Source organism: Rhinatrema bivittatum, chromosome 6 (genome assembly GCF_901001135.1).
Source record: "Rhinatrema bivittatum chromosome 6, aRhiBiv1.1, whole genome shotgun sequence".
NCBI lineage: Eukaryota > Metazoa > Chordata > Amphibia > Gymnophiona > Rhinatrematidae > Rhinatrema > Rhinatrema bivittatum.
Genome location: NC_042620.1, coordinates 105,267,787 through 105,293,973, shown reverse-complemented (window position 1 = coordinate 105,293,973; position 26,187 = coordinate 105,267,787). Strand labels below are relative to the sequence as shown.

Sequence of the window (26,187 nt, the reverse complement as noted above, 5' to 3'; positions counted from 1 at the left end):
AGCAGTTTATGGATTTTTCCTCTAGGAACTTCTCCAAACCTTTTTTTAAACCCAGTTACACTAACTGCTGTAACCATATCCTCTGGTAATGAATTCCAGAGCTTAACTATGCGCTGAGTGAAAATGGATTTTCTTTGATTTGTTTTAAATGAGCTTCTTGCCAACTTCATGGAGTGTTCCCTGGTCCTTCTATTATCTGAGAGAGTAAATAACTGATTTACATTAACTTATTCAAGTCTTATCATGATTTTGTAGACTTCTATCATATCCCGCCTCAGTCGTCTCTTCTCCAAACTGAACAGCACTAACTTCTTTATCCTTTCCTCATAGGGCCCCTTATCATTTTGGTTGCTCTTCTCTGCACTTTCTCCAGTGCAGCTATATCCTTTTTGAGATGCGGTGACCAGAATTGCACACAGTATTCAAGGTGCGGTCTCACCATGGAGCAATAAAGAGGCATTATGACATCCTCCATTTTATTTTCCATTCCCTTCCTAATAATTCCTAACATTCTGTTTGCTTTTTTGATCCCACAGCACACTGACCCGACGATTTCAATGTATTATCCACTATGATGCCTAGATCTTTTCCTGGGTGGTAACTCCTAAGATTGAACCTAACATTGTGTAACTACAGCAAGGGTTATTTTTCCCTATATGCATCACTTTGCATTTGTCCACATTAAATTTCTTCTGCCATTTGGAAGCCCAGTCTTCCAGTCTCGCAAGGTCCTCCTGCAATTCATCACAATCCACATGAGATTTAACTACTCTGCATAATTTTGTGTCATCTGCAAATTTGATCACCTCACTCATCGTACCCCTTTCCAGATCATTTATAAATATATTAAAAAGCACTGGTCCAAGTACAGATCCCTGAGGCACTCTACTGTTTACCTTTTTCCACTGTGAAAACTGACCATTTAATACTACTCTCTGTTTCCTGTCTTTTAACCAGCTTGCAATCCACAAATGGACATCGCCTCCTATCCCATCACTTTTTAGTTTTCCTAGAAGCCTCTCATGCAGGTCTTTGTCGAAGACCTTCTGAAAATCCAAATACACCAAGTCTACTGGTTCATCTTTGACCACATGTTTATTCGCCCCTTCACAAAAATGTCAGAGATTTGTGAGGCTAGACTTCTCTTGGGTAAATCCATGTTGGCTGTGTCCCATCAAACCATGTCTATCTAAATGTTTTGTTATTTTATTCTTTATAACAGTTTTCATGATTTTTCCTGGCACTGAAGTCAGACTCACTGGTCTAAAGTTTCCCGGATCACCCCTGGATCCCTTTTTAAATTTAGGGATTACATTGGCCATCTTCCAGTCTTCAGGTACATCGGAGGATTTTAATGATAGGTTACAAATGAATTGAAATAGGTCTGAAATTTCATTTTTTAGTTCTTTCAGAACTCTGAGGTGTATATCATCTGGTCCAGGTGATTTACTACTCTTCAATTTATCAATCAGGGCTATCACATCGTTCAGGTTCACCATGATTTGGTTCAGTTGATCTGAATAATCACCCATGAAAACCTCTGGAACGGGTATCTCCCCAACATCCAGTAAACACCGAAGCAAAGAAATCATTTACTCTTTCTGCGATGGCCTTATGTTCTCTAAATGCCCCTTTAACCCCTTGATCATCCAACAGTCCAACTGACTCCCTCGCAGGCTTTCTGCTTCAGATATATTTTAAAAAGGTTTTATTGTTAGTTTTTGCCTCTATGGCCAACTTCTTTTCAAATTCTATCTCTAATCATAGCCAGCTTGAAATTTTGAATGTCCTGAATATCCAAAGCCATTTGTTTAACAGAAGATTGTACATGTTGTAAAGTAGCATCATGAGTCTTGACCATAGGATCCAAATTATTTGTAAGCAGGTCAATTTTTTCAGTATAAATCTTGATGGCTTGCTCCAGTCCAGCCATTAGTTCCCACAGCATATCTAAAGTCACAGCCGTTGGCTTAATGGGAGATAAGAAAAACTCAACCAAAGGTGTGATGTTACCAATAAAGAGAGAAGGTGAATGAGAGTCTGTTGTGTCCGTCGCTGTCTGACGTCTCTGCTCCGCCCACCTTACCTTGTTGGCGACTCCCTTCGGGGTTGATGGAAGGCTAGCTGCTGCGGCGTCTCCAGGCCGTCCTCCTCCGGCGTTCCTGGACCGGCTCGATGCTCCAAGCTGCCATGTTGACCAGATGCCTAAGGGCGCGCACGCGTGGCCTGACTGATGTACCAGCGTTGGAGCGAACCTCAGGGGCGTCCCCCTGAGATGACGTCACCAGCTCCAGATATTTACTGTCTTAGTTTTCGCTAACAAGACGAGTTAGCAAGGGGTTCACTTCCTCCTGGTCGCTGCGGATAGGATTCGCTCTCCGCGACCCTAGCTACTCTGCCTCCTCGGACTTCACTAGAGGTACCCGCTCCTCGATGGCCTCGCTCTCTCTTTTTCTTTGCAGATCGCAGTCCAGAACCGGTACTCACTCCTCGAGGGCCTACATCCCGGACTTGCTCCTGTATACCACTTCTGCTAAGAAGTCATCGCTGCTTACAACATTGTGAGTTTCCATCTATCTCTTGGAGCTTTCCCTGGTTACAGGTACTCGCTCCTCGAGGGCCTAATGTATACCATCTCCTGGGCTGCTTTAAAGAGACTATTGTGTGAGTGTTACCATTAAGGACTTGTTCCAGTACTCTGCATATACTGCCTTAGTTTCTCTACAGCTCAGCCACCCTGGGATCGCTGTTCCAATACCTGAGGGACTACAGTCCAGCCGGGCGCTTCCAGCTCACTACTGCCACCTCTTGTGGTTTACCATATTGTTTAATAAAAGAACTAGTGTGTGTCTGTCTCCTACACTAAGCCTGACCAGTGGTCCCTCTCAGGATTTCCCCCGAGGGCGTGGTCACCTGCCACTGGTCCAGGGATCCACCCACAACTATTCTAAATAACTGCAGATTGCTAATACCAGCTTTCTCTACAGAGGTTGTCATCAGATTGCTATCTCCGCACGGAGAACACATCAGATTGCTATCTCCTCACGGAGATCACAGCAGATTCATATCAGATTGCTAACTCCGCACGGAGATCACAGCAGATGCACATCAGAGTCTCCTCCAATGGCCGATTCAATGGTTCCAAATAAATCTGCAGCCATTGTATCTACTGCTATGGCCATCTCTCCATTACTCCCCAGGAGTATTAGAACTGCCACAGCTTCTTCTCTCAATACTCTGTGAGCCCCCTCCACTGGCTTCGAATAAGTGACTTCATCTGTCTGCAATGCTGACAGCTTTAACGAAGCAGCATGTCTCCAAGCTGGTGGAGGTCAAGCATAGAGAGCACTCAATGAAACCTCGTTCCCTGGTGAGCGTGGTGCTCCTCTGTCATTGCTCACAATGGGAATCTTCCCCTGAATAGAAGCAGTTCCAGGAGCCATGAAGGATGAAATCAGTGGCTGCTCAAGGTGAGTGGAAATAGAGGGAAGAACTTGCACCTTGCCTTTTCTTTTTGAAGGCTTGAGAAAAGAAGGAAATTTGCTAAATCCAATAAACCAGGCAGAAGCAGCAATGAATATGGCTCCTCTTAGGCTGCCATCTTGCACCTGACATTTACTATTTCAAATAGCGTATTGTTTGATGATTGTTCAATGTATTGTGAAAAGTATCCATTTTTGGCCATGGTTAAGGCCTTGTGGTTGATTGTCATATACAGTATACATTTAGTTCTGTCATCATATAGGAATGATTTATGTCATTTCCTTTCCAATCTATGTCATTAAAGGAAAAATAGATTTATTTTTTAAATTACCTCTTTATGGACACTCTTGGAGGGCCCATTTACAGTGTCTTTTAAAGAAAGATGTTTAACAAATAAAAAGAGTCTTTAAACAATTCAGTATTTTGTTTTGTTTTTATACTATTCCAAAAACTTTTTCACCTAAGAAGAACTCTTTCACATGTGGTTATTTCAGTAGCATGGGGAAACACTAGAGTGATTTTTCTGGTTCACCTTTTCATTATATGCTAGACAGGTGATATATAACTCCTTCTGTTTTCAGTTCCTGCCCAGTCTGGTCCCATCAAGTTGATGGCTTTGGCTTAAAATGACTTGTTAAGATTAATTGTTACTTTAAAGGTTTACAATTGCAAGCTAAAATGAATAGAAGAATACCCAAATGAGACTATAGTACATTAACAAATCTCTGCAAACTCATTTTAGTCTGAACCTCCTTAAATTATTTTTTAATAATTTTTCTCCAAATTCATCTATATATAAATCACATAATCATGCCACTGCTGTAGCCTGATTAGGATTTTGGAGCCCTGTCTGATAAAGCCTTATTTCATTCACAAAACTTGAGCCTAATAGATGTCACACATAGATTTCATTAGCCAGGTTAGATATTCAAAATGTATTTCTTGGCAAATTGTGGGTTGTACATGAAGAAGGTTTTTCACTTTCTCAGGAGCTGATGTAATAAGATGAAATTCAGTGCACAGTTTCTTATTGTATGTGCTAAAAAGAATTTAAGTCTTGATGCAGTAAGTTTATGGCAGCTATTGTATCAGGAGTTTAAAAAAAGCGCACTAATCTGAAAATGTATGCCTAAGACATTATTAGCATGCATAAAATATGTGTACATAAAGCATGATTTATGCACACAAAACTTGGTTTATATGTGCAGTTTTTTTCAGGCATAAATCATGGTTAAAGCACAAGAAACATGAGTTAGGAGTATAAACCATGATTTGTGCACATAAAAGTTGTGCTCCCAAAAGTTATGCACACAACATGAGTTAGGAGCATGAATGCTGGGTTCCTGTAACACCCTCAGGAATGGTGGATCCTTGATGTTGTGATGCAGTTGGCACAGCCTAGAAAACAAGCCCACTAGGCCTACACCAACAGCTGGCGGATGATCCCTCTGGTGGGACCAGCTGGTGCTTCGCCTATGACAGATGCCTCCCCTGCAGGTTGAGCCCTTGGGTTCTGGTGACTGGCAGGATTTAGATGGATCCCTAGGGTGATCCAAAGTACAAGAGACCAGAGCCAGGCGAAGGTGAGGGTTGGCGGAAGACAACAGATAAGAGAAGACAAGCCAAAACATTGGGGCAGACAGCAGACAAGCGAAGACAAGTCAGAGGTCAGGGCAGGCACCATACAGTGTAAGGTCAGGGTCCAAAGCTGAGATCAGGATTCGGTAAATCAAGCCAAGACAAGTCAGGGACCAATACGGGACAAAGATTACACAAAGGGTGAAGCAAGAGGAGTGGGATGAGAACAAGGAACAAGACAAGGAGGCAGGAGTAAATGGGAACATAAGAATGCAGGAAGACAAGAACAAGGCAAAACAAGGCAATATATACTGAAGACCAAAGGAACTCAGGAGACCTGTTGCTGAGGTGTCCATAAGGTTTTCAGGCCAGCCTTAAATAGGAGGAGCCAGCTGAAGTCATCAAGGAGCGTCGTGGATAGGTTTCTGCCAAAGGCCCTTTAAGAAGGATAATATCGGGCACACGCATGCCTTTGGAGCAGCCTGGGAGCAAGGGCATGGCAGTATCTTGCTGCACATGGCAGCATGTTTTCAATGATATTTCCAATTGCTTGTGATTTCTGGCAGCATCTGGGGTGAGTGAAGCAGCTCTTGGGTCCCTCCCACGAGCCGCGAATTGAATGGTTCCTAAGGCATGTTGTGCCCATAACTTTAAGGCCCTACCTCATGTTTTGTGCACACACCTTTTTTGTGCACAAAACATGGCCTACACACCATACGCACCAACTCTATTTTATGTGAGAAAACGTGTGTGCACAAATTGTGTTTTCTTTACATAAATGCTGAGTACAGTACGCACATACCACAAATTCCAGGTTCAACCCTTTAGACTAACACTATCCCCAGAAACTTTATCCATACCTCTGAGCAGGAGTTAAATTTCCAGTGTTAAGACAACATGAGTTAAGCTACATATCTGTCTGCATTGGGGAGTAATAGCTAATGCCCTGAATAATGTGAAGGAGTGCAAATTTGTGCACACAGTTTTACTCACAGTTGTGTGCATATTTATTTGTGTTCTATACTCCTTGTTGCATCAAGAGTAAACCAGTAGAAAATTTTAGCAGGTGGACAAGAACACCAGTCATCACAGCCCCTGGAGGGAGAGATTCTCAGCCATCATATTATTTTGACATATAATGGCTACCTACAGGTTACATGCATACTGGATTCTGGAAAGAGCCATGGTTTGTGTGTCCTGGGCCAAGAACTGTCACTGTGATGGCTGGGCTAGTTGAGAGGGGGTTTTGTAAAGGGAATAAAAAAGGGGGGGAAACCTGAGTCATTGTGAATGAAGACTTATGGCGCTGTAGACTAGTAGAGGCTGCTTCCAGTTGAGATGGACATCCAAAGAAGTAGAAGGAAGCTGCCATGCCAAACTAGATGATATGGATGGAGAAAGACAACGTATGTTATGAAGGCTTTCAAATTCTTGGTGTATATTTATTCATGTATTTTACAACTTATTTAAAATTGATGTATAAAATTTTGCAAGTTTTAAGCCATTTTGAGATGTTTTAGTCATAAGCCATCATGTCCTGGTATTTGGTATAGAAAAATAATTCTACCATGTGCTCATTTATAGGAAATGCTCCATTGTTACTCCTGCCAGATAATGTACGCATTCGACGATACAATCTGTCATCCGAGCAATACTCTGATTATATTGATAATCAGGAACATATTCAAGCTATTGACTATGACTGGGATCCTGAAGGCATAGACCTCAGTAAGTATACACAGCCTTTAGAAATATATAGCCTTATTAGATTTTAAGCTCTTGGTGTGCTAATTTAGACTTAGATTCCTCAAAATGCTACAATTATAGCAAAAATTTTGCCTGTGATAAAAAGGGGGCATGGTCAGGCTAATTTCCCTGCCCCCGCATTGAATAGGTAATTTCTCCCAGGACAAGCAGCATGGTAGTCCTCACATGTGGGTGACATCATCGGATGGAGCCCTATCATGGAACACTTTTGTCAAAGTTTCTAGAACTTTGACTGGCACACTGAGCATGCTACTAACCCTGCATCCAGCAGGGGTCCCCCTTCAGTCTCCTTTTTTCCCACACAGCAGTTGCCTCGTGGTTCTTAGGAGCTCTGTGAGAATCTCTCACAATTTTTTCCTCACGGAACTTTTTCCTCAAAATTTTCAAAATTTTACCCCGTCCCGGGGTCCCCCATCGACCGCCGACCTTCGCTAATGCCGGTAACTTTACCTAGTTCCTTGCAGTTGGTTCCTGGCGGTGCTTCCATCGGTGCCCAACGACCACCGACCATGCGCCACCCCCTTTTTTGAAATGGCGACGGGTTTTCGGAAGTGCCCTGAGTGTCCGCGGACCATATCCGTTAAGGACCCTCATGACGTCTGCTTCTTATGCTTGGGGCCTTCCCACAATGTCCAGTGGTGCACTAGTTGTGCCCAAATGACCCTGAAAGGCCGCCGGACCCGCCTAGAGAAGATGGAGCACCTAATTGCTTCTAAGCGCTCCTCGCTATTGACTCCAGCCAAGAGCGCACCGAGTTGGAAGTTTTCATTGTCATCGACTCCATCGACGTCTCAACAGCATCGAGACACTGGTGACCACCCGTCACCAGCATCACCCCGGTCAAAAGCCTCGATGTCCTCGGTGCCAGAGAAGGACCAGGCCGAGCATCGTGAGAAGCACCGTCATCATCATCGACGCAAAGCTTCGGTGCCGGCACCGACAAGCCATCGGCACCAACATCGGCTGAGCCGCTGTCCAAACTTTTCGGGGAGAGGAGCCCCCATACTCTACTGGACCCAGGACAGCGAGGCCTTCCCGACCTGCAACGGTGCTGGGAGCCGAGACTCCACAATTTCCTGTGGACCCTCCGGCAATGCCTATTCAGCCTGCAACCCTAGCAGCTGTGTTACCATCACCAGCCTTCCGGGAGGAATTGGACGGGATTGTCCAAGAGGCAGTCCTTCAAGCGCTTCGAGGATTCCAGTCACCACCAGCACAGACTCCCATGCTGACGCCTGATCCGGTGCCTTCCATGCTGGCTCCACTCCTTGAACGATTGGACACCTGATCGGTGCACTTCCATTGGTACACGTTCCTTCCGGACCACCGGCACTGACAAAACCATCGATCCCGATTCCTTTATCTTCGGACGATGAAGATCCTGATCGTGCCTTTTCTCCATCTTGAGAACCACCGATGCCGGAGCTGATTCCTGGGCCATCAGGTGTACTCCTTCCCCAACGGCCATGTAAAACACGCCATCGGTGCCGCCTCCTCCTTTCTCTGTGCCTCCATCTTTTCCATCGATGCCACCTCCTGATCCGGCTGGATTTGGACTTCTGCCTCCATCTGAAGGCTGGCAGGGTGGAGGAGATCCACCATACAACCCTTGGGGTGATGAGTCCTTTGACTCTCAAGTCTCTGAGGACCTTCTGTCAGAGCCTTCACCTCCATAAGAATGGCACCGCTCCCCTCCGGAGGACCTCTCATTTGCTAACTTTATAAAAGAGACATCTGAAACCATCTCTTTTAAATTACAAATGGAGAAGGATGCCAGGCATAAAATGCTAGAGGTGCTTCAATTCGTAGATGCCCCCAAGGAGGTGATGGCAATTCCAGTCCACGAAATCCTGCTCGACCTGTTACACCGTACCTGGGAATACCCTGGTACAGATCCACCAGTAAACAGAAAAACTGATGCTATGTACCTGGTTCAATCAGCTCCAGGTTTCCAGAAGAGCCAGCAACCCCACCACTCCGTAGTTGTTGAATCCACCCAGAAGAAGGCTAAGAAGTCCCAGCCTCATTCTTCTGCCCCTCCTGGCAAAGAGTAGAAGTCCTTGGACGCCTTCGGCCGAAGAGTGTTCCGGGGATCTTTGCTGATGGCACGTATAGCAGCCTACCAGCTATACCTGACGCAATACTCCAGAAACCTCTGGAAACAAGTCCAAGATTTTTCCGAGACCCTGCCTGATGAATTCCAGGAGGGATTGACTACCATCTTCCAAAAAGGAAACAAAGGTCAGAGCAGCATATGAAATCTTTGAGACTGCCTCCAGAGTGTCAGCGGCGGGAATAAGCACCAGACGCTGGGCATGGCTAAAATCTTATGACTTATGCCAAGAAGTCCAGGACAGGTTAGCAGACCTTCCATGTGCAGGGGACAATATGTTTGGAGAAAAAATTCAGGAGGCAGTGGCGTCTCAAAGACCACCATGAGACGCGCCAACTATCCACTGTTCCCTCTGACTTCTCGTCTACCACCAAAAGACCATTTAGATGAGAACCTAAGAGGCTAATCTATAAACCACATATATATTACCTGCCTCCATCCCGGTCTTGACCAACCAGACCCTCTCAAAGAGGTCAGCCTCATCAGCACAGGGCCCCAAAATCCCAACCAGCTCCTCAGACTGGTCTCGCATCAGGGTTTTGACTTCCTTCTAGAGAGCAACAGCCAACTCCCACCTCCGACAATATTTCCTGTGGGAGGCCACCTGTTCCACTTTGCCAGCACATGGCACGCAATCTCCACCAACCAATGGGTCCTTTCTGTGGTTGCCCACGGTTACCATCTAAACTTCCTTATGCTACCACCGGACTCTTCACTGCGTCCGGCATGGAATCTAATCGACCATACTCCACTTCTCGAGGCAGAACTCTCGATTCTCCTGCAGTCCATTGCTGTGGAACCGGTTCCCCGATTGCAGCGAGGAAAAGGGTTCTACTCTCGGTATTTTCTAATTTCAAAAAGTCAGGCGGCATATGTCCTATACTGGACCTTTGCACCCTAAACAAACATCTCCGCAAGGAAAAGTTCAGGATGGTTACCTTGGGTATCATGCTCCCTCTCCTACAAAAGGGAGATTGGCTCTGCTATCTAGATCTTCAGGAAGTGTATGCCCATATAGTCATATCCCTTCCTCATCAAAAATACCTCAGATTCATAGTAGGTCACAGACATTTCCAATACTGAGTGCTGCTGATCTAGTGTCAAATTTTCAATATGCAGCTAGAAAAGAGCTCCTAAGTGAATCTATCTAGCAACCGTCATAAATAGCCTCAAAGAATGTGTGGCTTATGAATAAAGCCTGTAATACTTAAGGCTTGGTATAATCATAGGTTGCAGATAGATTTGTTTATGCACCTACCGGTGCGATAAGGCTGGAGCACAATCACTGTATGCTTAAAGTCACTAGTGAGTGCACTTATCTTAAAAATGCCACGTAGAGAGAGTTGGCTTGCACTGTCCTGAAGTTGCCTCCGACACTAAAGTGTTTCGGAGTGTTGTACTCCTTCCTCAGGGATCTCCAGGTAAGAACGAGCCATCTACATGGATTCCATGATGCCTGGTCAGTACTTAGCTTTAGAGCGGCGAATGCTTATGCGGTGCACTAGAATGAAGTGACCTGCCAGCGTGCCGTCTCAATTACTGGTCAGTAATTGAGACGGCACGCTGGCAGGTCACTTCATTCTAGTGCACCGCATAAGCATTCGCCGCTCTAAAGCTAAGTACTGACCAGGCATCATGGAATCCATGTAGATGGCTCGTTCTTACCTGGAGATCCCTGAGGAAGGAGTACAACACTCCGAAACACTTTAGTGTCGGAGGCAACTTCAGGACAGTGCAAGCCCACTCTCTCTACGTGGCATTTTTAAGATAAGTGCACTCACTAGTGACTTTAAGCATACAGTGATTGTGCTCCAGCCTTATCGCACCGGTAGGTGCATAAACAAATCTATCTGCAACCTATGATTATACCAAGCCTTAAGTATTACAGGCTTTATTCATAAGCCACACATTCTTTGAGGCTATTTATGACGGTTGCTAGATAGATTCACGTAGGAGCTCTTTTCTAGCTGAATATTGAAAATTTGAAGTATTCTGTTTTTCAGCTGTACCTTTGGGTTTATTGCTGATCTAGTGTCAGCACTCCGAGTGTTTATGAAATGCCTGGCAGTAGTTGCAGCTTACCTAAGGCAACTCAGTATCCACGTCTATCCGTATCTAGACGATTGGCAGCTCAGAGGTCCATCCAAGGAGGTAGAATTTCAATCCCTCAGTCTTACCATACACCTGCTACTCCGTGAATGCCACAGAGGCATTCACGGAGCGGGATGCCAGTGGCCAGTAGTTGGTGTTCCACCTTCAGGCAGCAAAACACTGCACGGAGCGGCAGTAGCCACAGAGGCATTCACGGCGCGGGATGCCAGTGGCCAGTAGTTGGTGTTCCACCTTCAGGCAGCAAAACACTGCATGGAGCGGCAGTAGCCACAGAGGCATTCACGGAGTGGGATGCCAGTGGCCAGTGGTTGGTGTTCCGCCTTCACGGAGCGGAGGGATGGAGGGCTGCCATCTCCAAAAAAAACCCAAAAAAAACCAACAAACAAACAAACAAAGCAGGGGTGGGTAAGAGTAGGGGTGTGGCCTGCTTGTTGCGGCAGTTGCTACCCCTGATTGAGCTGGATGTTCACTGGGATGCGGATACGGCACTGCTCTCTGCATTGGTGGAGGGGTGGAAGGGAGTTGGGGCGGAGGGTGCTGGAAGCCAATAGTGACGGGTGGGAGGGAGAAAAAGGGGGGGGGGGGTGGAAATGGATAAACTGCGTGGCTTGCTGGGCAGACTGGATGGGCCGTTTGGTCTTCTTCTGCCGTCATTTCTATGTTTCTACAGTCCTTGGGGTTTCTCATAAACTATCCCAAATCACATCTGACTCCATCTCGCACCCTCTTGTTCATCGGAGCAGATCTAAACACTATTCAAGCCAGAGCGTTCCTCCCAAAGGACCAAGCACGCACTCTGTCAACCTTAGCCAAAGCAGTACAGACTCACCGCACTACTACAGCTCTTCACCTACTAACCTTGCTAGGACACATGGCTTCTACAGTTTACGTTACCCCAATGGCTCGACTAGCCATGAAAGTAACACAATGGACTTTAAAGTCCCAATGGTCCCAATCACACCAATGTTTGTCTCACATTGTCCACGTCACCAGCCAACTTCGATTCTCACTAGCTTGGTGGATTCAGGAGTCCAGTCTTCAGATAGGACTACCTGTTCAACCTCCAGATCCTCAGATAACTTCCAACCTGGGCTGGGGAGCCCATGTCAACAACCTACAAACCCAGGGAACCTGGACCACAGCAGAAGCAAACCACCAGATACATTTTCTGGAGCTCAGGGCAATATGGAATGCCCTTTTCGCATTTCAGGATTGCCTATCCAACAAGGTAGTCCTAATTGAAACAGACAACCAGGTAGCGATGTGGTACCTCAACATGCAAGGGGACACAGGCTCTTACCTGCTATGCCAGGAGGAGGCGCAGATCTGGGCCTGGGCTCTCTCCCATTCCATGATACTGAGAGCAACCTACCTGGCAGGCGTGGTCAATGTGATGGTGGACAATCTCAGTCGGACCTTTTATCCCCACGAATGGTCCCTAGATCCCCACTGTAGTGAAAGTAATTTTCCACCAGCAGGGCCGCCTGCACATAGACCTCTTTGCGTCAATCCACAACAGCAAAGTAGACCAATTCTACTCTCTACACTGAAGCTACAAGGCGCCTCCAAGGGATGCCTTCACCCAGTCATGGACAACGGGTCTTCTATACGCATTCCCTCCGATTCCACTCATCTTCAAGACTCTCATGAAGTTACGACAAGACCGGGGCACAATTATTCTCATAGCCCCATACGGGCCGTGGCAGGTTTGGTTTCCCATCCTATGTGACCTCTCAGTCCAGCAACCAATTCGCCTGGGCACAGATCCAACTCTAATAATGCAGAACAACAGACTGTTGTGTCATCCGAACCTACACTCTCTGTCTCTGACTGCATGGATGTTGAAAGGTTGATTCTGCAATCACTTAACCTTTCTAGCGATGTGTTCCAGGTCCTCGTAGCTTCACGGAAGCCTTCAACTAGGAAATATTGTCATTCCAAGTGGAAAAGATTCTCCTTGTGGTGTACGACAAAGGACATAGATCCCTTTTCCTGCCCCACAGTGAGGTTCCTAGACTTCCTCTGGCACCTCTCGGAGTCTGTCCTACAAACTTCCTCCATCCGAGTGCATGTCAGTGCCATAGCCGCTTACCATAAAGGTGTAGGAGATGCCCCAATTTCAGAGCAACCCCTTGTAGGGCGCTTTATGAGAGATTTACTCCAGCTGAAGCCTCCACTGCGTCCCCCAATTGTGGCTTGGGACCTCAATGTTGTGCTAGCACGGCTCATGCAACCTCCGTTCGAGCCCCTACACTCCTGCGAGCTCAGACATCTCACTTGGAAAGTGATCTTTCTAGTTGCTATAATGTCTGCTCGCAAAGTCAGTGAGCTACAGACACTAGTGACATACCCACCTTATACCAAATTTCTCCACAATCATGTGGTACTCTGCACTCACCCTAAAGTTCTGCCAAAGGTAGTTTCTGATTTCTACTTAAATCAGCTCATAATACTTCCTACCTTTTCTCCAAAACCTCACCCACACCCAGGTGAGCGGGCACTGCATTCCTTGGACTGTAAAAGTGCGCTCGCCTTTTATTTGCACCGCACTACAGCCCATAGGAAGTCCATCCAACTTTTTGTCTCCTTTGATAAGACCAAACTGGGAGTTCCGGGGGGCAAGCAGACCCTGTCCACCTGGCTGGTGGACTGTATCTCCTTCTGCTACCAACAAGAAGGCCTTCCGCTACAGGGATGCGTGAAAGTGCATTTGGTCAGAGCCATGGCAACGTCAGTGGCACACCTCCGTTCTGTACCTATTGCTGACATCTGTAGAGCTGCCACATGGATTTCTCTCCGCAACTTTGCAGCTCATTATTGTCTCGACAAGGCTGGCAGACAAGATTCCATTTTTGACTAGTCTGTACTACGCAATTTGTTTCCAGTTTAATAACCCAACTTCCTACCTGCGACCCACTGTGAAATTCAGGCTACCCTCATACCCAACAGCACTCCTGTTGTTGTGCCTGTTGCATGTCATTGGGTGCTTTTGGTTCACACTATTCGGGCATCCTGTAGCTCGCTATTCACCCATATGTGAGGACTACCATCCTGATTGACCTGGGAGAAAGCAGAGTTGCTTACCTGTAACAGGTTTTCTCCCAGGACAGCAGGATGTTAGTCCTCACGAACCCTCCCGCCGCCCCACGGAGTTGGGTTCGCTTACGTTTTATTATTTTATTTTTCGCTCTTACTTTTTGCTACAAACGAGACTGTAGGGGGACCCCTGCTGGATGCAGGATTAGTGGCATGCAGGGCATGCTCAGTGTGACAGTCAAAGTTCTAGAAACTTTGACAAAAGTGTTCCGTGATAGGGCTCCATCCGATGATGTCACCCATATGTGAGGAATAACATCCTGCTGTCCTGGAAGAACACCTGTTACAGCTAAGCAACTCTGCTTTCCACCGCACTGCGTTTCGCATTGTACACTGATTAATCCACCGTAGGTGCATTACCAACCAAAAAGGTTTTTATCGCAGGAGAGAGAGTGAGCTCAATATGTAAGTTTACTATTTATACCAGTGTATGAGGTTTTGGGGGGCAGTTTTACATACACAGTCAGAGATATGAAAAGCAAAATTGACATCAGTGAAGATTTTCTGTTATTTAGAGTTCTGAAATGTAAAGTAGGAATTAATTTGTACAATGTACTCGCTTAGTTTTGTATGGTAAAAATGGCATTAGGTGAAAGTTTGTTTTAGCAGAAAGTAGAGGTGTAAATGAGATTTATCTTAATGGTCGTCATACTTTGGCCTTTTGCACTGCATTTACAAATAGCAGCCTTAAGTGGCTGGTTATGATAATGGAATATTACATTACCTCAAACAAAGGACCAACAAAAACTGTTCATTGGTCTGCTATTCTTTATAGACATTTTGTTAGGATTTGTGGGTTTGTGGACCCCTGGCCCGAGGTGAGTGTTGTTACAGCCTGAGGGGAGGAGCCCCACAGGTTCTCACCGTCGGGAGGTGAGGTCAGCAGTAGTAGAACTCACAACTGTAGTATAGCATAGTAACAGATTCTCTGGTATGATGACATAGGGGCTTCCCCTAGGGAGCGGGGAAGCGCAGAGTCAGTCCTTGCAGCAGTGACATAGGCTGCCCCGAGGAGTGGGGAGCAGGAGCAAAGTCACTCGAGTAGAGATCTAGACACAGCCCTGAGGAGCGGGGAGGGGTGCAGCAGGTTCCTGATGTAGTGACGTAGGCCCTACCCCAAGGAGCGGGGAAGAGTGGAGCAAGTCGCTGACATGGAGACATAGATACTGCCACGAGGAGCAGGAAGTGCAAGGCAAGTTGCTGGCATAGAGGCATAGGCACTGCCCCGAGGAGCGGGGAAGTGCAGAGCCAGTTGCTGGTGTAGAGACGAAGGCACTGCCCCAAGGAGCGGGGAAGTGCAGAGCAAGAGTCTCTGTAAGGTAGTTCCAGGGCAACCCCGAGGAGCAGGGAGGCCAACAAGCAGGACCTTTGGAGAGGCGCAGGGACCACCCCGAGGAGTGGAGAGGTCTGGAGACAAGTCTCCCGAGGAGCGGGTACCCGAGCCAGAGTCCAGGAACCGAGGTAGAGATCCGAGCAGGAACAGACATCCAGGAAGACAGGCACAAGCACCTGTAGCAAAGGAACTCATTGCCAAGTCGATTAGTACAGGGCCAGGATGGTGCTTATGAATCCCGGTTTGGTGATGTCATCAATAGGAGACGCCCCTGAGGTTCCCGCCATAGCGTCCTTAAAGGTAGACTCAGTGGCATGCGCGCGCGCCTAGGAAGGCCCGGAGGAGGCGTGGAGGTCGACGGCAGCCCAGCCACCATGAGAAGTTCTTGGAGATAGGCGGCATGTGTTGGGAGCGGCTAACTACAGCTGCGAGTTCGCCCAGAGAGGAGAGCAGGGCTGCACATGAAGTGAGTTGGGTTGTCCGCGGGTGGCTGCAGCCGACGGTCATAACACATTTCTTAAAGGAGGTAACACAAGCATTTAGAAATGTAAACAATAGGTCTGCTATATAAAAAAATGACAATTGAATGCATATTGCAGACAATATAGAGTGTCAGGAAAATATGGAAAGTAACCCCTAGAACAGAGCTTTCCAAACTGTGTGTCGGGACACGTTAGTGTGTCGCCTGCAGTGTGCAGGTGTGTCGCGCAAGCCCGGTCAACTCTGATGCGAGTTTGGGCTTTTTTTTTCTAGAGATTCACTTTTTTTTTTCAGTTTATGGGTTGCTTATTATTGGGTGATTTTTGCTGTCAATCGCGTTTTTTTGGGGGGCTTGGTGGGTGGAACGAGCCCAGCCATCCTTGCATTGGCTGCTGCTGCCGATGAGGCCTGGCCATGAGGAGTGCTGACTGCAAGCAGCAGTGTCTGGTGATCATGGAAGGGAGTGAAGCACTTAACTGGCAACAATCAAAAAGAGAGGTACATGAGTGTGGGGGCCAGACATGTGCTGGGGGGAGAGAGATGAGTGAGTGGGGGGCAAACGTGCTGGGGGGACAGACATGTGCTTGAGGGGGAGAGATATGAGTGTGTGGGGGCCAGACATGTGCTGGGGGAGGAGAGAGATGAGTGTGTGGGGGACAGACAATTTGTTTTATTATTGTTTCTCATAAATTATAACAATAAAATGAATCTTGGAATATATATTTTTAATATAAATTTAAGGTTTTCATGAGATAGGTTGTGTCGTGAAACATTTTATTTATGTATATATTTAAGGAAACATACATAAATTGTCGAAATATGTTTCGTTCGTTTAACCTTTAACCTCTGGTTTACTAGTAGACTGAATTACCGTGTCGTGAAATTATGTTTGTCTAAAAAGTGTGTCACCAACATGAAAAGTTTGGAAAGCTCTGCCCTAGAAGTAAGATTTGACATAGAAGCATATTAAGTATCATTCTTTAAAACTCCGTCATTAGGAAAATGAACATGCTTGAAATATATCACAACAAACATACCCAAGCAAGATAAATCAGAATGTATTTGACATTTCCATGGGATGAAAATGATCTCTGAGTTTTGCTGTTCTGTAGGTATCGTTTACTACAGTATTCAGGGTCGAGGTTCTCAGTTTGGAGCCATCAAGCGTGCTTATATACCCACATTTGATGACCATGGTACCAATCCTGTAAAAGAAGTTGACTTGAATCTGAGATATATAATTAACCCTGATGGCATAGCTGTGGATTGGGTTGGAAGGTAAGCTGATTTAGAATGATTTTCAAATAAAAAATGGAAATCAATGTTCTATACAATATCGGAATCTCCAAGAATGTTATACATTTTAAACAAATTGTACTTTAAAAGCATTGTAATACCTTTACTTTGCTGCTACTATTTTCCATTCCATTTGGAGTCTTCCTGTTTTTGAAATTTGGTAATTTTATTGTTATGCTATTATTGTAATCCTATTTTGTTATGATTGTAAGCCACTTTGAATCTTTATGAGAAAAGTGGGGTATAAACTAAAAATAGAAATATAAACTGTTCTTTTTTGCTGATTTAAAATTGAAAGTACAAAAGCAAGTCATTTATTTAAATAGCAATAAATGATTTGTCGACAAATAGCAACACAATTTAATAAAGCTATCTAAAGAAGAACTGTAAAAGATCAAAGAATAACCCAGCTCTGTAGTTACATTTTGTTGGGAGTCAAATGTAGGGAAGGTAGAGAAAGGAAATGAGCAGTGTTTTATTGATACAGAGACAACACCATCATTTAACTTCCATAACATTTAAGCTCCTAAATTAAAACAACAACAAAAAAACATGCAAATCCTTTTGTTGTTTTTGCTGAAGAGTATGAAGGCATTATAAAAAGACATCTGAGAAGGCTCTAGGTAGAAAGAAACAAAGCACATTTTTTATTGATAAACAGCCAATAAGAATATAAAGGCCATTTATTTATTTATTTATTTAAAAACTTTTCTATACCGTCGTTTAATGATATACCATCACAACGGTTTACAAATAGGCACATAAATAATTTCGCAATAGATTGTAATTTAACCTGTGGGTGCCGCAGGACGCGCGTAAGTCCCGGGGCTTGCATGGAGGACGCCCCTCCATGCAAGCCCCAGGACGCGCGTAAGTCCCGGGGCTTGCATGGAGGGGCGTGTCGGGGGCACGCGGCACGCGAGTGACGTGGCGTTTCGGGAGTGGGCCCGGGGGCGTGGTGCCGGCCCGGGGGCGTGGTCGAGGTCTCCGGACCAGCCCCCGGGTCGGGTGATGGCACGCCAGCAGCCCACTGGCGCGCGCGGATTTACGCCTGCTTTCCGCAGGCGTAAATCTGCCAACAAAGGTAGGGGGGTGTTTAGATAGGGCCGGGGGGGTGGGTTAGGTAGGGGAAGGGAGGGGAAGGTGAGGGGAGGCGGAGGGAGCAGGCAGCCCGCGCTGGGCTCGGCGCGTGCAGGTTGCACAAATGTGCGCCCCCTTGCGCGCGCCGACCCCGGATTTTATAAGATACGCGTGGCTAAGCGCATATCTTATAAAATCCAGCATACGTTTGTTCACATCTGGTGCACGAACAAAAGTACGCCCTTGCGTACATTTATAAAATCTACCCCTGTGTGTATAAGTCCTTTTCTTGTTTCTTAGTGCTACCTATTCCCCTTTCTCGCTTTGAAAATCTTTTTTGAAAAGCCATGTTTTTAAGCTTTTTTTTGAAGAGTTTTAGATCTCTCATTAATAATATTGAGCTTCACTTGAAGAATTTCTTTGTTCTGCATGGTGCAAGATATAAACGATCTGACCCACATAATCAGTGTTAGCTCTACATAGCCACACTGCAGCAAGATAAAAAAGTCAGTCAAAACCATTTTTTTAAAATGAAAGATATACATGATGCCATTTTAGACAGTAAAAGATGAAGATGAATGGAATGGCCACATGATGGCATCACAGCATAACAAGATACAAAGAGTTACCATCCCAGATTAACAATTAAATAAGAGTTGGCAGCTGCTAAGGGCAAGATTTTATTGCATGTCCAATTTTTTATGCACATTTTTTCCTTGCAGCAAATCTGTGCCTGAGGCCAAATTTGTGCTGTTTTAAAATTGGTAGTTGTGACATTTATTATCCTTTGCACTGTTATCTAATGCATTCTAATTGGAATGCAGATCTTTGTAGAATTGCATACTAATTGAAAAAGGTAGTGTTTACCATGGCAACTTTATGCTAGAGACCATTAAGCAAACTGGCTGAGTAGGAGGTGACAGAGGGTAGATATAAATGAAATCAAGGAGAGGGGCTGTACTAGTGGTGTGCTACAGGGATTGATTCTTAGATAGGTCCTTTTCAACATTTTTGTAAGTAATATTCCTGAAGGACTATCAAGAAAGGTTCTTCTTTTTGCAGAAGATATCAAAATCTGCAACAAGGTAGATACCCAGGAAGGTATGGAAAACATCAGGAGGAATCTAGCGAAGCTTGGGGAATGTAGGGGTGTGCAATGTTTTGGGGGTTTTTTGTGTTGCTTTCTTTTCATATTGTTTGTTGCTTGCTTTCATTTTTAAAATAGCATTTTTTTTTCTCATTTCATGGTGGGTGCACACTAACAAGTTACTGCTTCACATAGGTATTATCACATGGTGCAGTAAACTTACCATGCACTGGGAGAGGGAGGGAGAGAGAGAGAGACTATCTACAAGGCCCTCATATTAGTTAAGTATTTATAACTCTATAGGAGGGCCCCCTGATACGTCAAGGTGAGGTGTTAATGGTGGTTTAGGGGCTAGTTCTGCATGTAGAGTGAGGTGTATGAACAGCACAGTACATCTTAGTGAAGATTTGACGTCATTTGGAATGAGGAAAGTCTCCAAAAGATGAAATAACAGGGTACCATCAAGCTAGGGTGAAAGAACATAATACCAAATTTCATCTTTTGGAGACTTTCTTCACTCCAAATGATGTCAAATCTTCAGCAAGGTGTACTGTGCTGTTCGTACATCTCATTCTACATGTGAAACTGGCCCCTAAACCGTAAACCACCACTATCACCTCATCTCGACCTATCAAGTGGCCCTCCTATAGAGATATAAAAAGGTGCACACAGTGAGGCCCTCCCCAGAGGCGCTCTCTCTCTCTCTCCCCCCCCCCCCAAAAAAAAAAAAAAAAGAATTGTGTTATGGACATATTGCACAGCTTAACGCCAGGGAAAAAGGTGTAGTTATTTCCAGCATTAAAACTGTGAAATATGGCCCCTAATTTAACTAAAACCTCATTCACTTACACCCTCCTGGTCTGCTTCCCCAAGACACTGCACATTAAGCCTCTACTTAAGTCTCTGAGTTACCTCTTGTTGTTTTAACTATTCCTTCCATGCTGTTCTCAATTTATTCCCCCTCCAAGTTACGCTCCCTTGTTATCATGTAATTTCATTTCTGCTGTTTAATTGTGAACCGGTATGATGTCCCCACTAATACCGGTATATAAAAGATTTTAAATAAAATAAATACATAAATAAATAAATAAAACCTGCCCAAATTCCTCCCCTGATACCCCCTCAAAAATTTGCATTCATGCTACTTTACTTTTCACATGCATTATGGCATTAATGGACATGTTAACGCCATAATGCATTTTGATAAATGATCCTATTAGTTCTGTTAATGCACACTAACTGGACTTTAGTGCAAACTATATCCAAGTTAGTGCGCACTACACAAAACATAAAAATAACAAAATGTTGCCATTTTTCTTTTCTTTTGTGGTTCTAATGAAATGAAACAAAATAGACATTGTTGATGACATTGTCTATTTTGTTTTAAAGAAATGCACATCCCTAGGGGAATGGTCTAGAATCTGGCAATTAAGATTTATTTGTAAAAAAAATGCAGTCATACATTTGAGCTGTAAAAATCCAAAGGAGCAGTACAGTATTGGGGATTATATTCTTCTAAACATACATAGAAACATAGAAACATAGAAATGACGGCAGAAGAAGACCAACCGGTCCATCCAGTCTGCCCAGCAAGCTTCACACATTTGTTCTCATACTTAACTGTTTCTCTTGGCTCTTAGTAACCTTATGTTCTAATTCCCTTTTCACCCCCACCATTAATGTAGAGAGCAGTGCTGGAGCTGCTTCCAAGTGAAATATTAAGTTTGATTAGTTGGGTAAGCGGCAGCATAGCTCTCTGCCATGAAGCAGAGGGCAATGCTGGAAATGTGTGAAGTATCAGTTTTTCTTTTCCCCTGTCATTGAAGCAAGGAGTCATGCCGGACATGCACCGAAAGTGAAGAATGCCTTGAAAGTCACATTAACTATCATCAAATATTGAAAAGCCTAATAATTGGTAATACCTATAAGCCCATGAACCCATCCCTGTTTTTTTTTCTTTTTTTCTTTTCTTTTTTTAATTGGGAGATGGATGCCCTTCATCCTTCTACTCTGTGAAGGTGGACACCTACCACAAGAGCAAGATATGGGGGTGATCATATTCAAGCAGATGGATACGGAGATGTTAAAAGTCAGAAAGATGCTTTTTTGGTGGAGAGGAATGATTAGCAGAAAAAAAGAGGTGATATTGTACCTGTATAAGTCCTTGGTGAAACCTCATTTGGAATACCGTGTACAGTTCTGGAGACCACCCCTTCAAAAGGATATAAATTGGATGGAGTCTGTCCAGAGGGTTGCTTCTAAAATGATAGTGGTCTGTGTTATAAAGCTTATAAGGACACAATTTATGATCTAAGCATGTATAACCTAGAGGAAAGGCAGAATAGGAAAAATATGATAAGAGACATTTAAATACCTTCAAGCCTTCAATGCACAGGAGGTGGGCCTTTTTCAACAAAAAGGTGACTTTGAAACTAGGGGTCATGGGATGAGGGTGAAAGAAGGAAGCTCAGATCTAAGAAAATATTTTTTTTACAGAGAGGGCGATGGATGCATGGAACAGCCTCCCAGTGGAGGTGGTGGAGACAAGAACAGTATCTGAATTCAAGAAAGCATGGGGAAGCACAAGGGATGTAGTATGCTTGACCCAAAACTGAACAGAAAGAACAAAAAATAAGCCTGTCTACAAGTAGGAACTTGGAGCAATCTGCTTGCTGTGTTCACCATGCACATTTGAGAGTGGATGGGGGCCAGAAGAGGGTAGAGATGGGGAGGGTGCTGTAACCTATAACCCTGGCCAGGGACATTTGAGGTTGATAGCATAGCCATTGCACATTCCTCACATGCTTCATCCATTCATCAAAAGAAGTAGGAGTCAGTTTTTTCCATCTGGCCAATGAGAGCATTTACCATCCAAGAGCATTTTCTGTATCAGGGTTACCTCCACATATTGGGCAACCAAAAGTGACATTAGACACAAGACATATGTATGGGGAGTATCAATTAATCTATTTTTCACTGTTTCCTGTATGATACTATTGATTAGGGATGTGAATCATTTTTTGACGATTTAAAAAAATCGTCCGATATTTTTTAAATCGTCAAAAATCATTAGAGTGCGAGATACAATAGAAATTCCCCAGATTTATCGTGAAAAATCGTTAATGGGTTAGTGTACACTAACGGGAGTTATTTGGGGGGAGGGCGGGAAAACCGGCACACCAAAACAATCCCTAAACCCACCCCGACCCTTTAAAACTAAACCCTTACCTTCCCCCACCCTCCCGAACCCCCCCAAAACTTTTTACAAGTACCTGGTTGTCCAGTGGAAGCCCTAGGACCGATCTCCTGCTCTTGGGCCATCGGCGCCATTTTGGCTACCACTAATAAAAATGGCGCCAATGGCCCAATAAAAAAAAAAAAAAACACCAACCCTTTAAAAATGACCCCTTTGCTTCCCCCACCCTCCCGAACCCCCCCAAAACCGTTTTAAAATTACCTGGTGGTCCAGTGGGGGCGCGGGGAGCGATCTCCCGCTCTCAGGCCGTCGGCTGCCACTAATCAAAATGGCGCCGATGGCCCTTTGCCCTTACCATGTGACAGGATATCTGTGCCATTGGCCGGATCCTGTCACATGGTAGGAGCACTGGATGGCCGGCACCATCTTGTGCTCCTACCATGTGACAGGGGCTGACCAATGGCACCGGTAGCCCCTGTGACATAGTAAGGGCAAAGGCTATCGGCGCCATTTTGAATACTGGCAGCCAACGGTCCGAGTGCAGGAGGTCACTCCCGGACCCCCGCTGGACCATCAGGGGCTTTTGGCAAGTCTTGGGGGACCCTCCTGACCCCCACAAGACTTGCCAAAAGTCCAGCAGGGGTCCGGGAGCAACCTCCTGCACTCAGACCGTCGGCTGCCAGTATTCAAAATGGTGCCGATAGCCTTTGCCCTTACTATGTCACAGGGGCTACTGGTGCTATTGGTCAGCCCCTGTCACATGGTAGGAGCACAAGATGGCACCGGCCATCCAGTGCTCCTACCATGTGACAGGATCCGGCCAATGGCACGGATACCCTGTCACATGGTAAGGGCAAAGGGCCATCGGCGCCATTTTGATTAGTGGCAGCCGACGGCCCGGGAGCGGGAGGACGGCCCGGAGCGGGAGATCGCTCCCGAGACCCCCACTGGACCAGCAGGTACCTGTAAAATGTTTTTGGGGGGGTCGGGAAGGTGGGGGAAGCTAAGGGGTTAGTTTTAAAGGGTCGGGGTGGGTTTTTTGTTTATCGGCTGGAGCACAGCCGATAAACAAAACTGCGATCGGGCCCGATGGAAAACAACCCACATGTGAATCGGAACCGATTCCGGTTCCGATTCACATCTCTACTATTGATCGCTTCCCAGAAATTTCTGATTACTGGGCATTCATATAGAATATGGGTCAGTGTACCTCTTTACTGTAAATCATCTTGCGGTTTGTCATTGTGATACAAGTGCATTTTTAAAGTTTTTTGAAGTTTATCCATAGTAACATAGTAGATGACAGCAGATAAAGACCAATTGGCCTATCCAGTCTGCCCAGCTGTTGTTCCCATCTACACTGCTCTAACTAAAGATCTATCTCAGCCATCAGATATTTATTTATTTAACAGCTTTTCTATACCAACATTAAAATACACATCATATCGGTTTACATTTTAACAAAAAGGTGGAAAGTACAATGAACAGGGGAGGGGAAAGCGGACAACCGATAAATAAGAAGTAGGAGGCTCAGGAACAACGAGCCTAGCAAACTGAAACTAAAAAGGAGTGAAAAGAAAAAGATGGAAAATAATTTACAAATATACAAAATATTACATGATTACATGTTTCAGGAGATTACATTGGATTTATATCTGGGAGCAATGAAACAAAAAACAAGAAAGGTGGGAGGGAAGGGGGCAGGAGTCATCGAAATTAATCTGGGAAAGCCTGGTGAAAGAGCCATGTCTTTAGCATTTTTCTGAATTTGAATGGGCATGGGTCCAGGTGGAGATTGAGAGGTAGAGTATTCCAGTGAGTGGGGCCAGCAATTGAGAGGGTGCGATCCCTAGTGGCTGTGAGTCGGGCTTTCTTAAGTGGGGGGACTTGTAATGTGCATTTGCGGTTCGTTCTGGAGGGGCAGGAGGATTGTGTGTGTTGTAATGGTTCACTGAGCCATGAAGAATTATGTTTGTGGATGGCTTTGTGTATGATAGTAAGGGTTTTATTTTTATTTTATTTTTTTTTATTTATGCATTTCCATTTATGTAACAGACATTAATCCATAAATGAATACAGATAGGCAATAGCAATTTAAATTCAACAATACAGCAATTCTTCATTTATCTCACTATATTATTCCTATCTAATATTGATATGTAGTATTCAAAATGAAGTAATTATCTCATAAAGTTATATGTAATAGAGCAATAACAGGACATCCTGGGAAGATTACCTTCTACCAGATGAACAACTGAAATGAGTTTAAACAGGTATCTCATCTATTTAGCCTCTAGTTCTACAGTCACACTCTCTTGGGGACACGAATCTAAGAAAACCCGTAACTGTGATACTTCAAAGAAAATAAATTTTTGTTGCTGAAATACTATTTTGCACTTACAGGGAAATTTTAACAACATTTTCCAACCTTTCGCTTCTACCTCCACTCTTAAACCAAGAAACTTTTTCCTCCTATCTTGAGATTGTTTAGAAAGGTCAGGGTATATCCAAATTCTACCTCCATGAAAGAGGAGCATTCTATTTCTCATATAAGATTTGAAAACAAAGTCTCTATCCATAGCAAATGAAAAGGACACATGCAATACAGATCTATTTGCAATAACTGTATCAGTGGTTGATTCTATTATCCCAGTTAAGTTCAAAGTATTTTGAGCTTCGGTATTTATATAGCTAGTGTGGGTAATCCCTTTGGTGTTACATAATAAATCTTTGAGACTGTGGGAATAGCAGACTGAGGAATCTTTAAAACTTCTACAAGATACTCTTTAAACATATCATACGGAGAAATCAGTTCAAGTTTTCGGAAATTCATTATTCTGAGATTTAAATGAATTCTCCAAAGCTTCTAATTTCTTATCATATATTATCTCCGCACGGGCAAATTTCTGCTGCCATACTTCTAGGTTATTGAGTCTCTTCTCTGTTTGCTGAATTTTAACATCAGCATTAGACATAGAAATTTCAGTATTCCCAAATTGTTGATTAGAGTCTGTTGTTAACTTTGTAAGATTTATCACAGCAAACTCCAAGGCTTTTATGGCATCCCATAGTGTATCCATAGTTATCTCAGTTGGTTTATCCAAATGCAATAAAAAAAACTCTCAGGAGTTCTTGATTCTATTCTCCCCATTGTGACTGAAGTTCCTTCTCCCATCCCTTGGAAATCATTTTGTAACTTTAAAAAGTCAGAAGTAATTTGAAGAGGTGGAGGGGGAGTACCTGGGGCACCGGGACTCAAAGATGTTTCAGTCATAGAGGATGGCAATTGCTCAGTGCCTTCTCCAGCGACCTATACCACCGGTTCTGAACCTGATATTGGGGCAAAAAAGGCTGGTATCCGAGGCTGGGAGGCAACAAGTACAGGGGATGATGTGGACATCTCCCTGACTTTTGCCTTCCGCTTAGTGTGTGGCATTAAAATATTAGGAAATTGATCACTTAATGCCGTGGTACTTGCCTTTCCAGCCCTTTACTCAAAGACAATTATCTAATAAATTTATGAGTGGAGGCTTCTGGGAGAGGATGTTCAGATTTCCACAAATACA

The 26,187-nt window shown here is 44.6% G+C and overlaps 1 protein-coding gene across 2 annotated transcripts in view; it reads left to right on the top strand.

Annotated features, from left to right (window-relative positions):
• The window catches only part of LRP2 (LDL receptor related protein 2), a 769,913-nt gene that overhangs the window by 648,061 nt on the left and 95,665 nt on the right, over positions 1-26,187 (top strand). For both annotated transcript variants that reach the window (XM_029605680.1, XM_029605679.1), the window contains 2 exons: positions 6,646-6,789; positions 17,075-17,240. In XM_029605680.1, the coding sequence (XP_029461540.1) occupies positions 6,646-6,789; positions 17,075-17,240 (310 nt within the window). The remainder of the gene's footprint in view (positions 1-6,645; positions 6,790-17,074; positions 17,241-26,187) is intronic.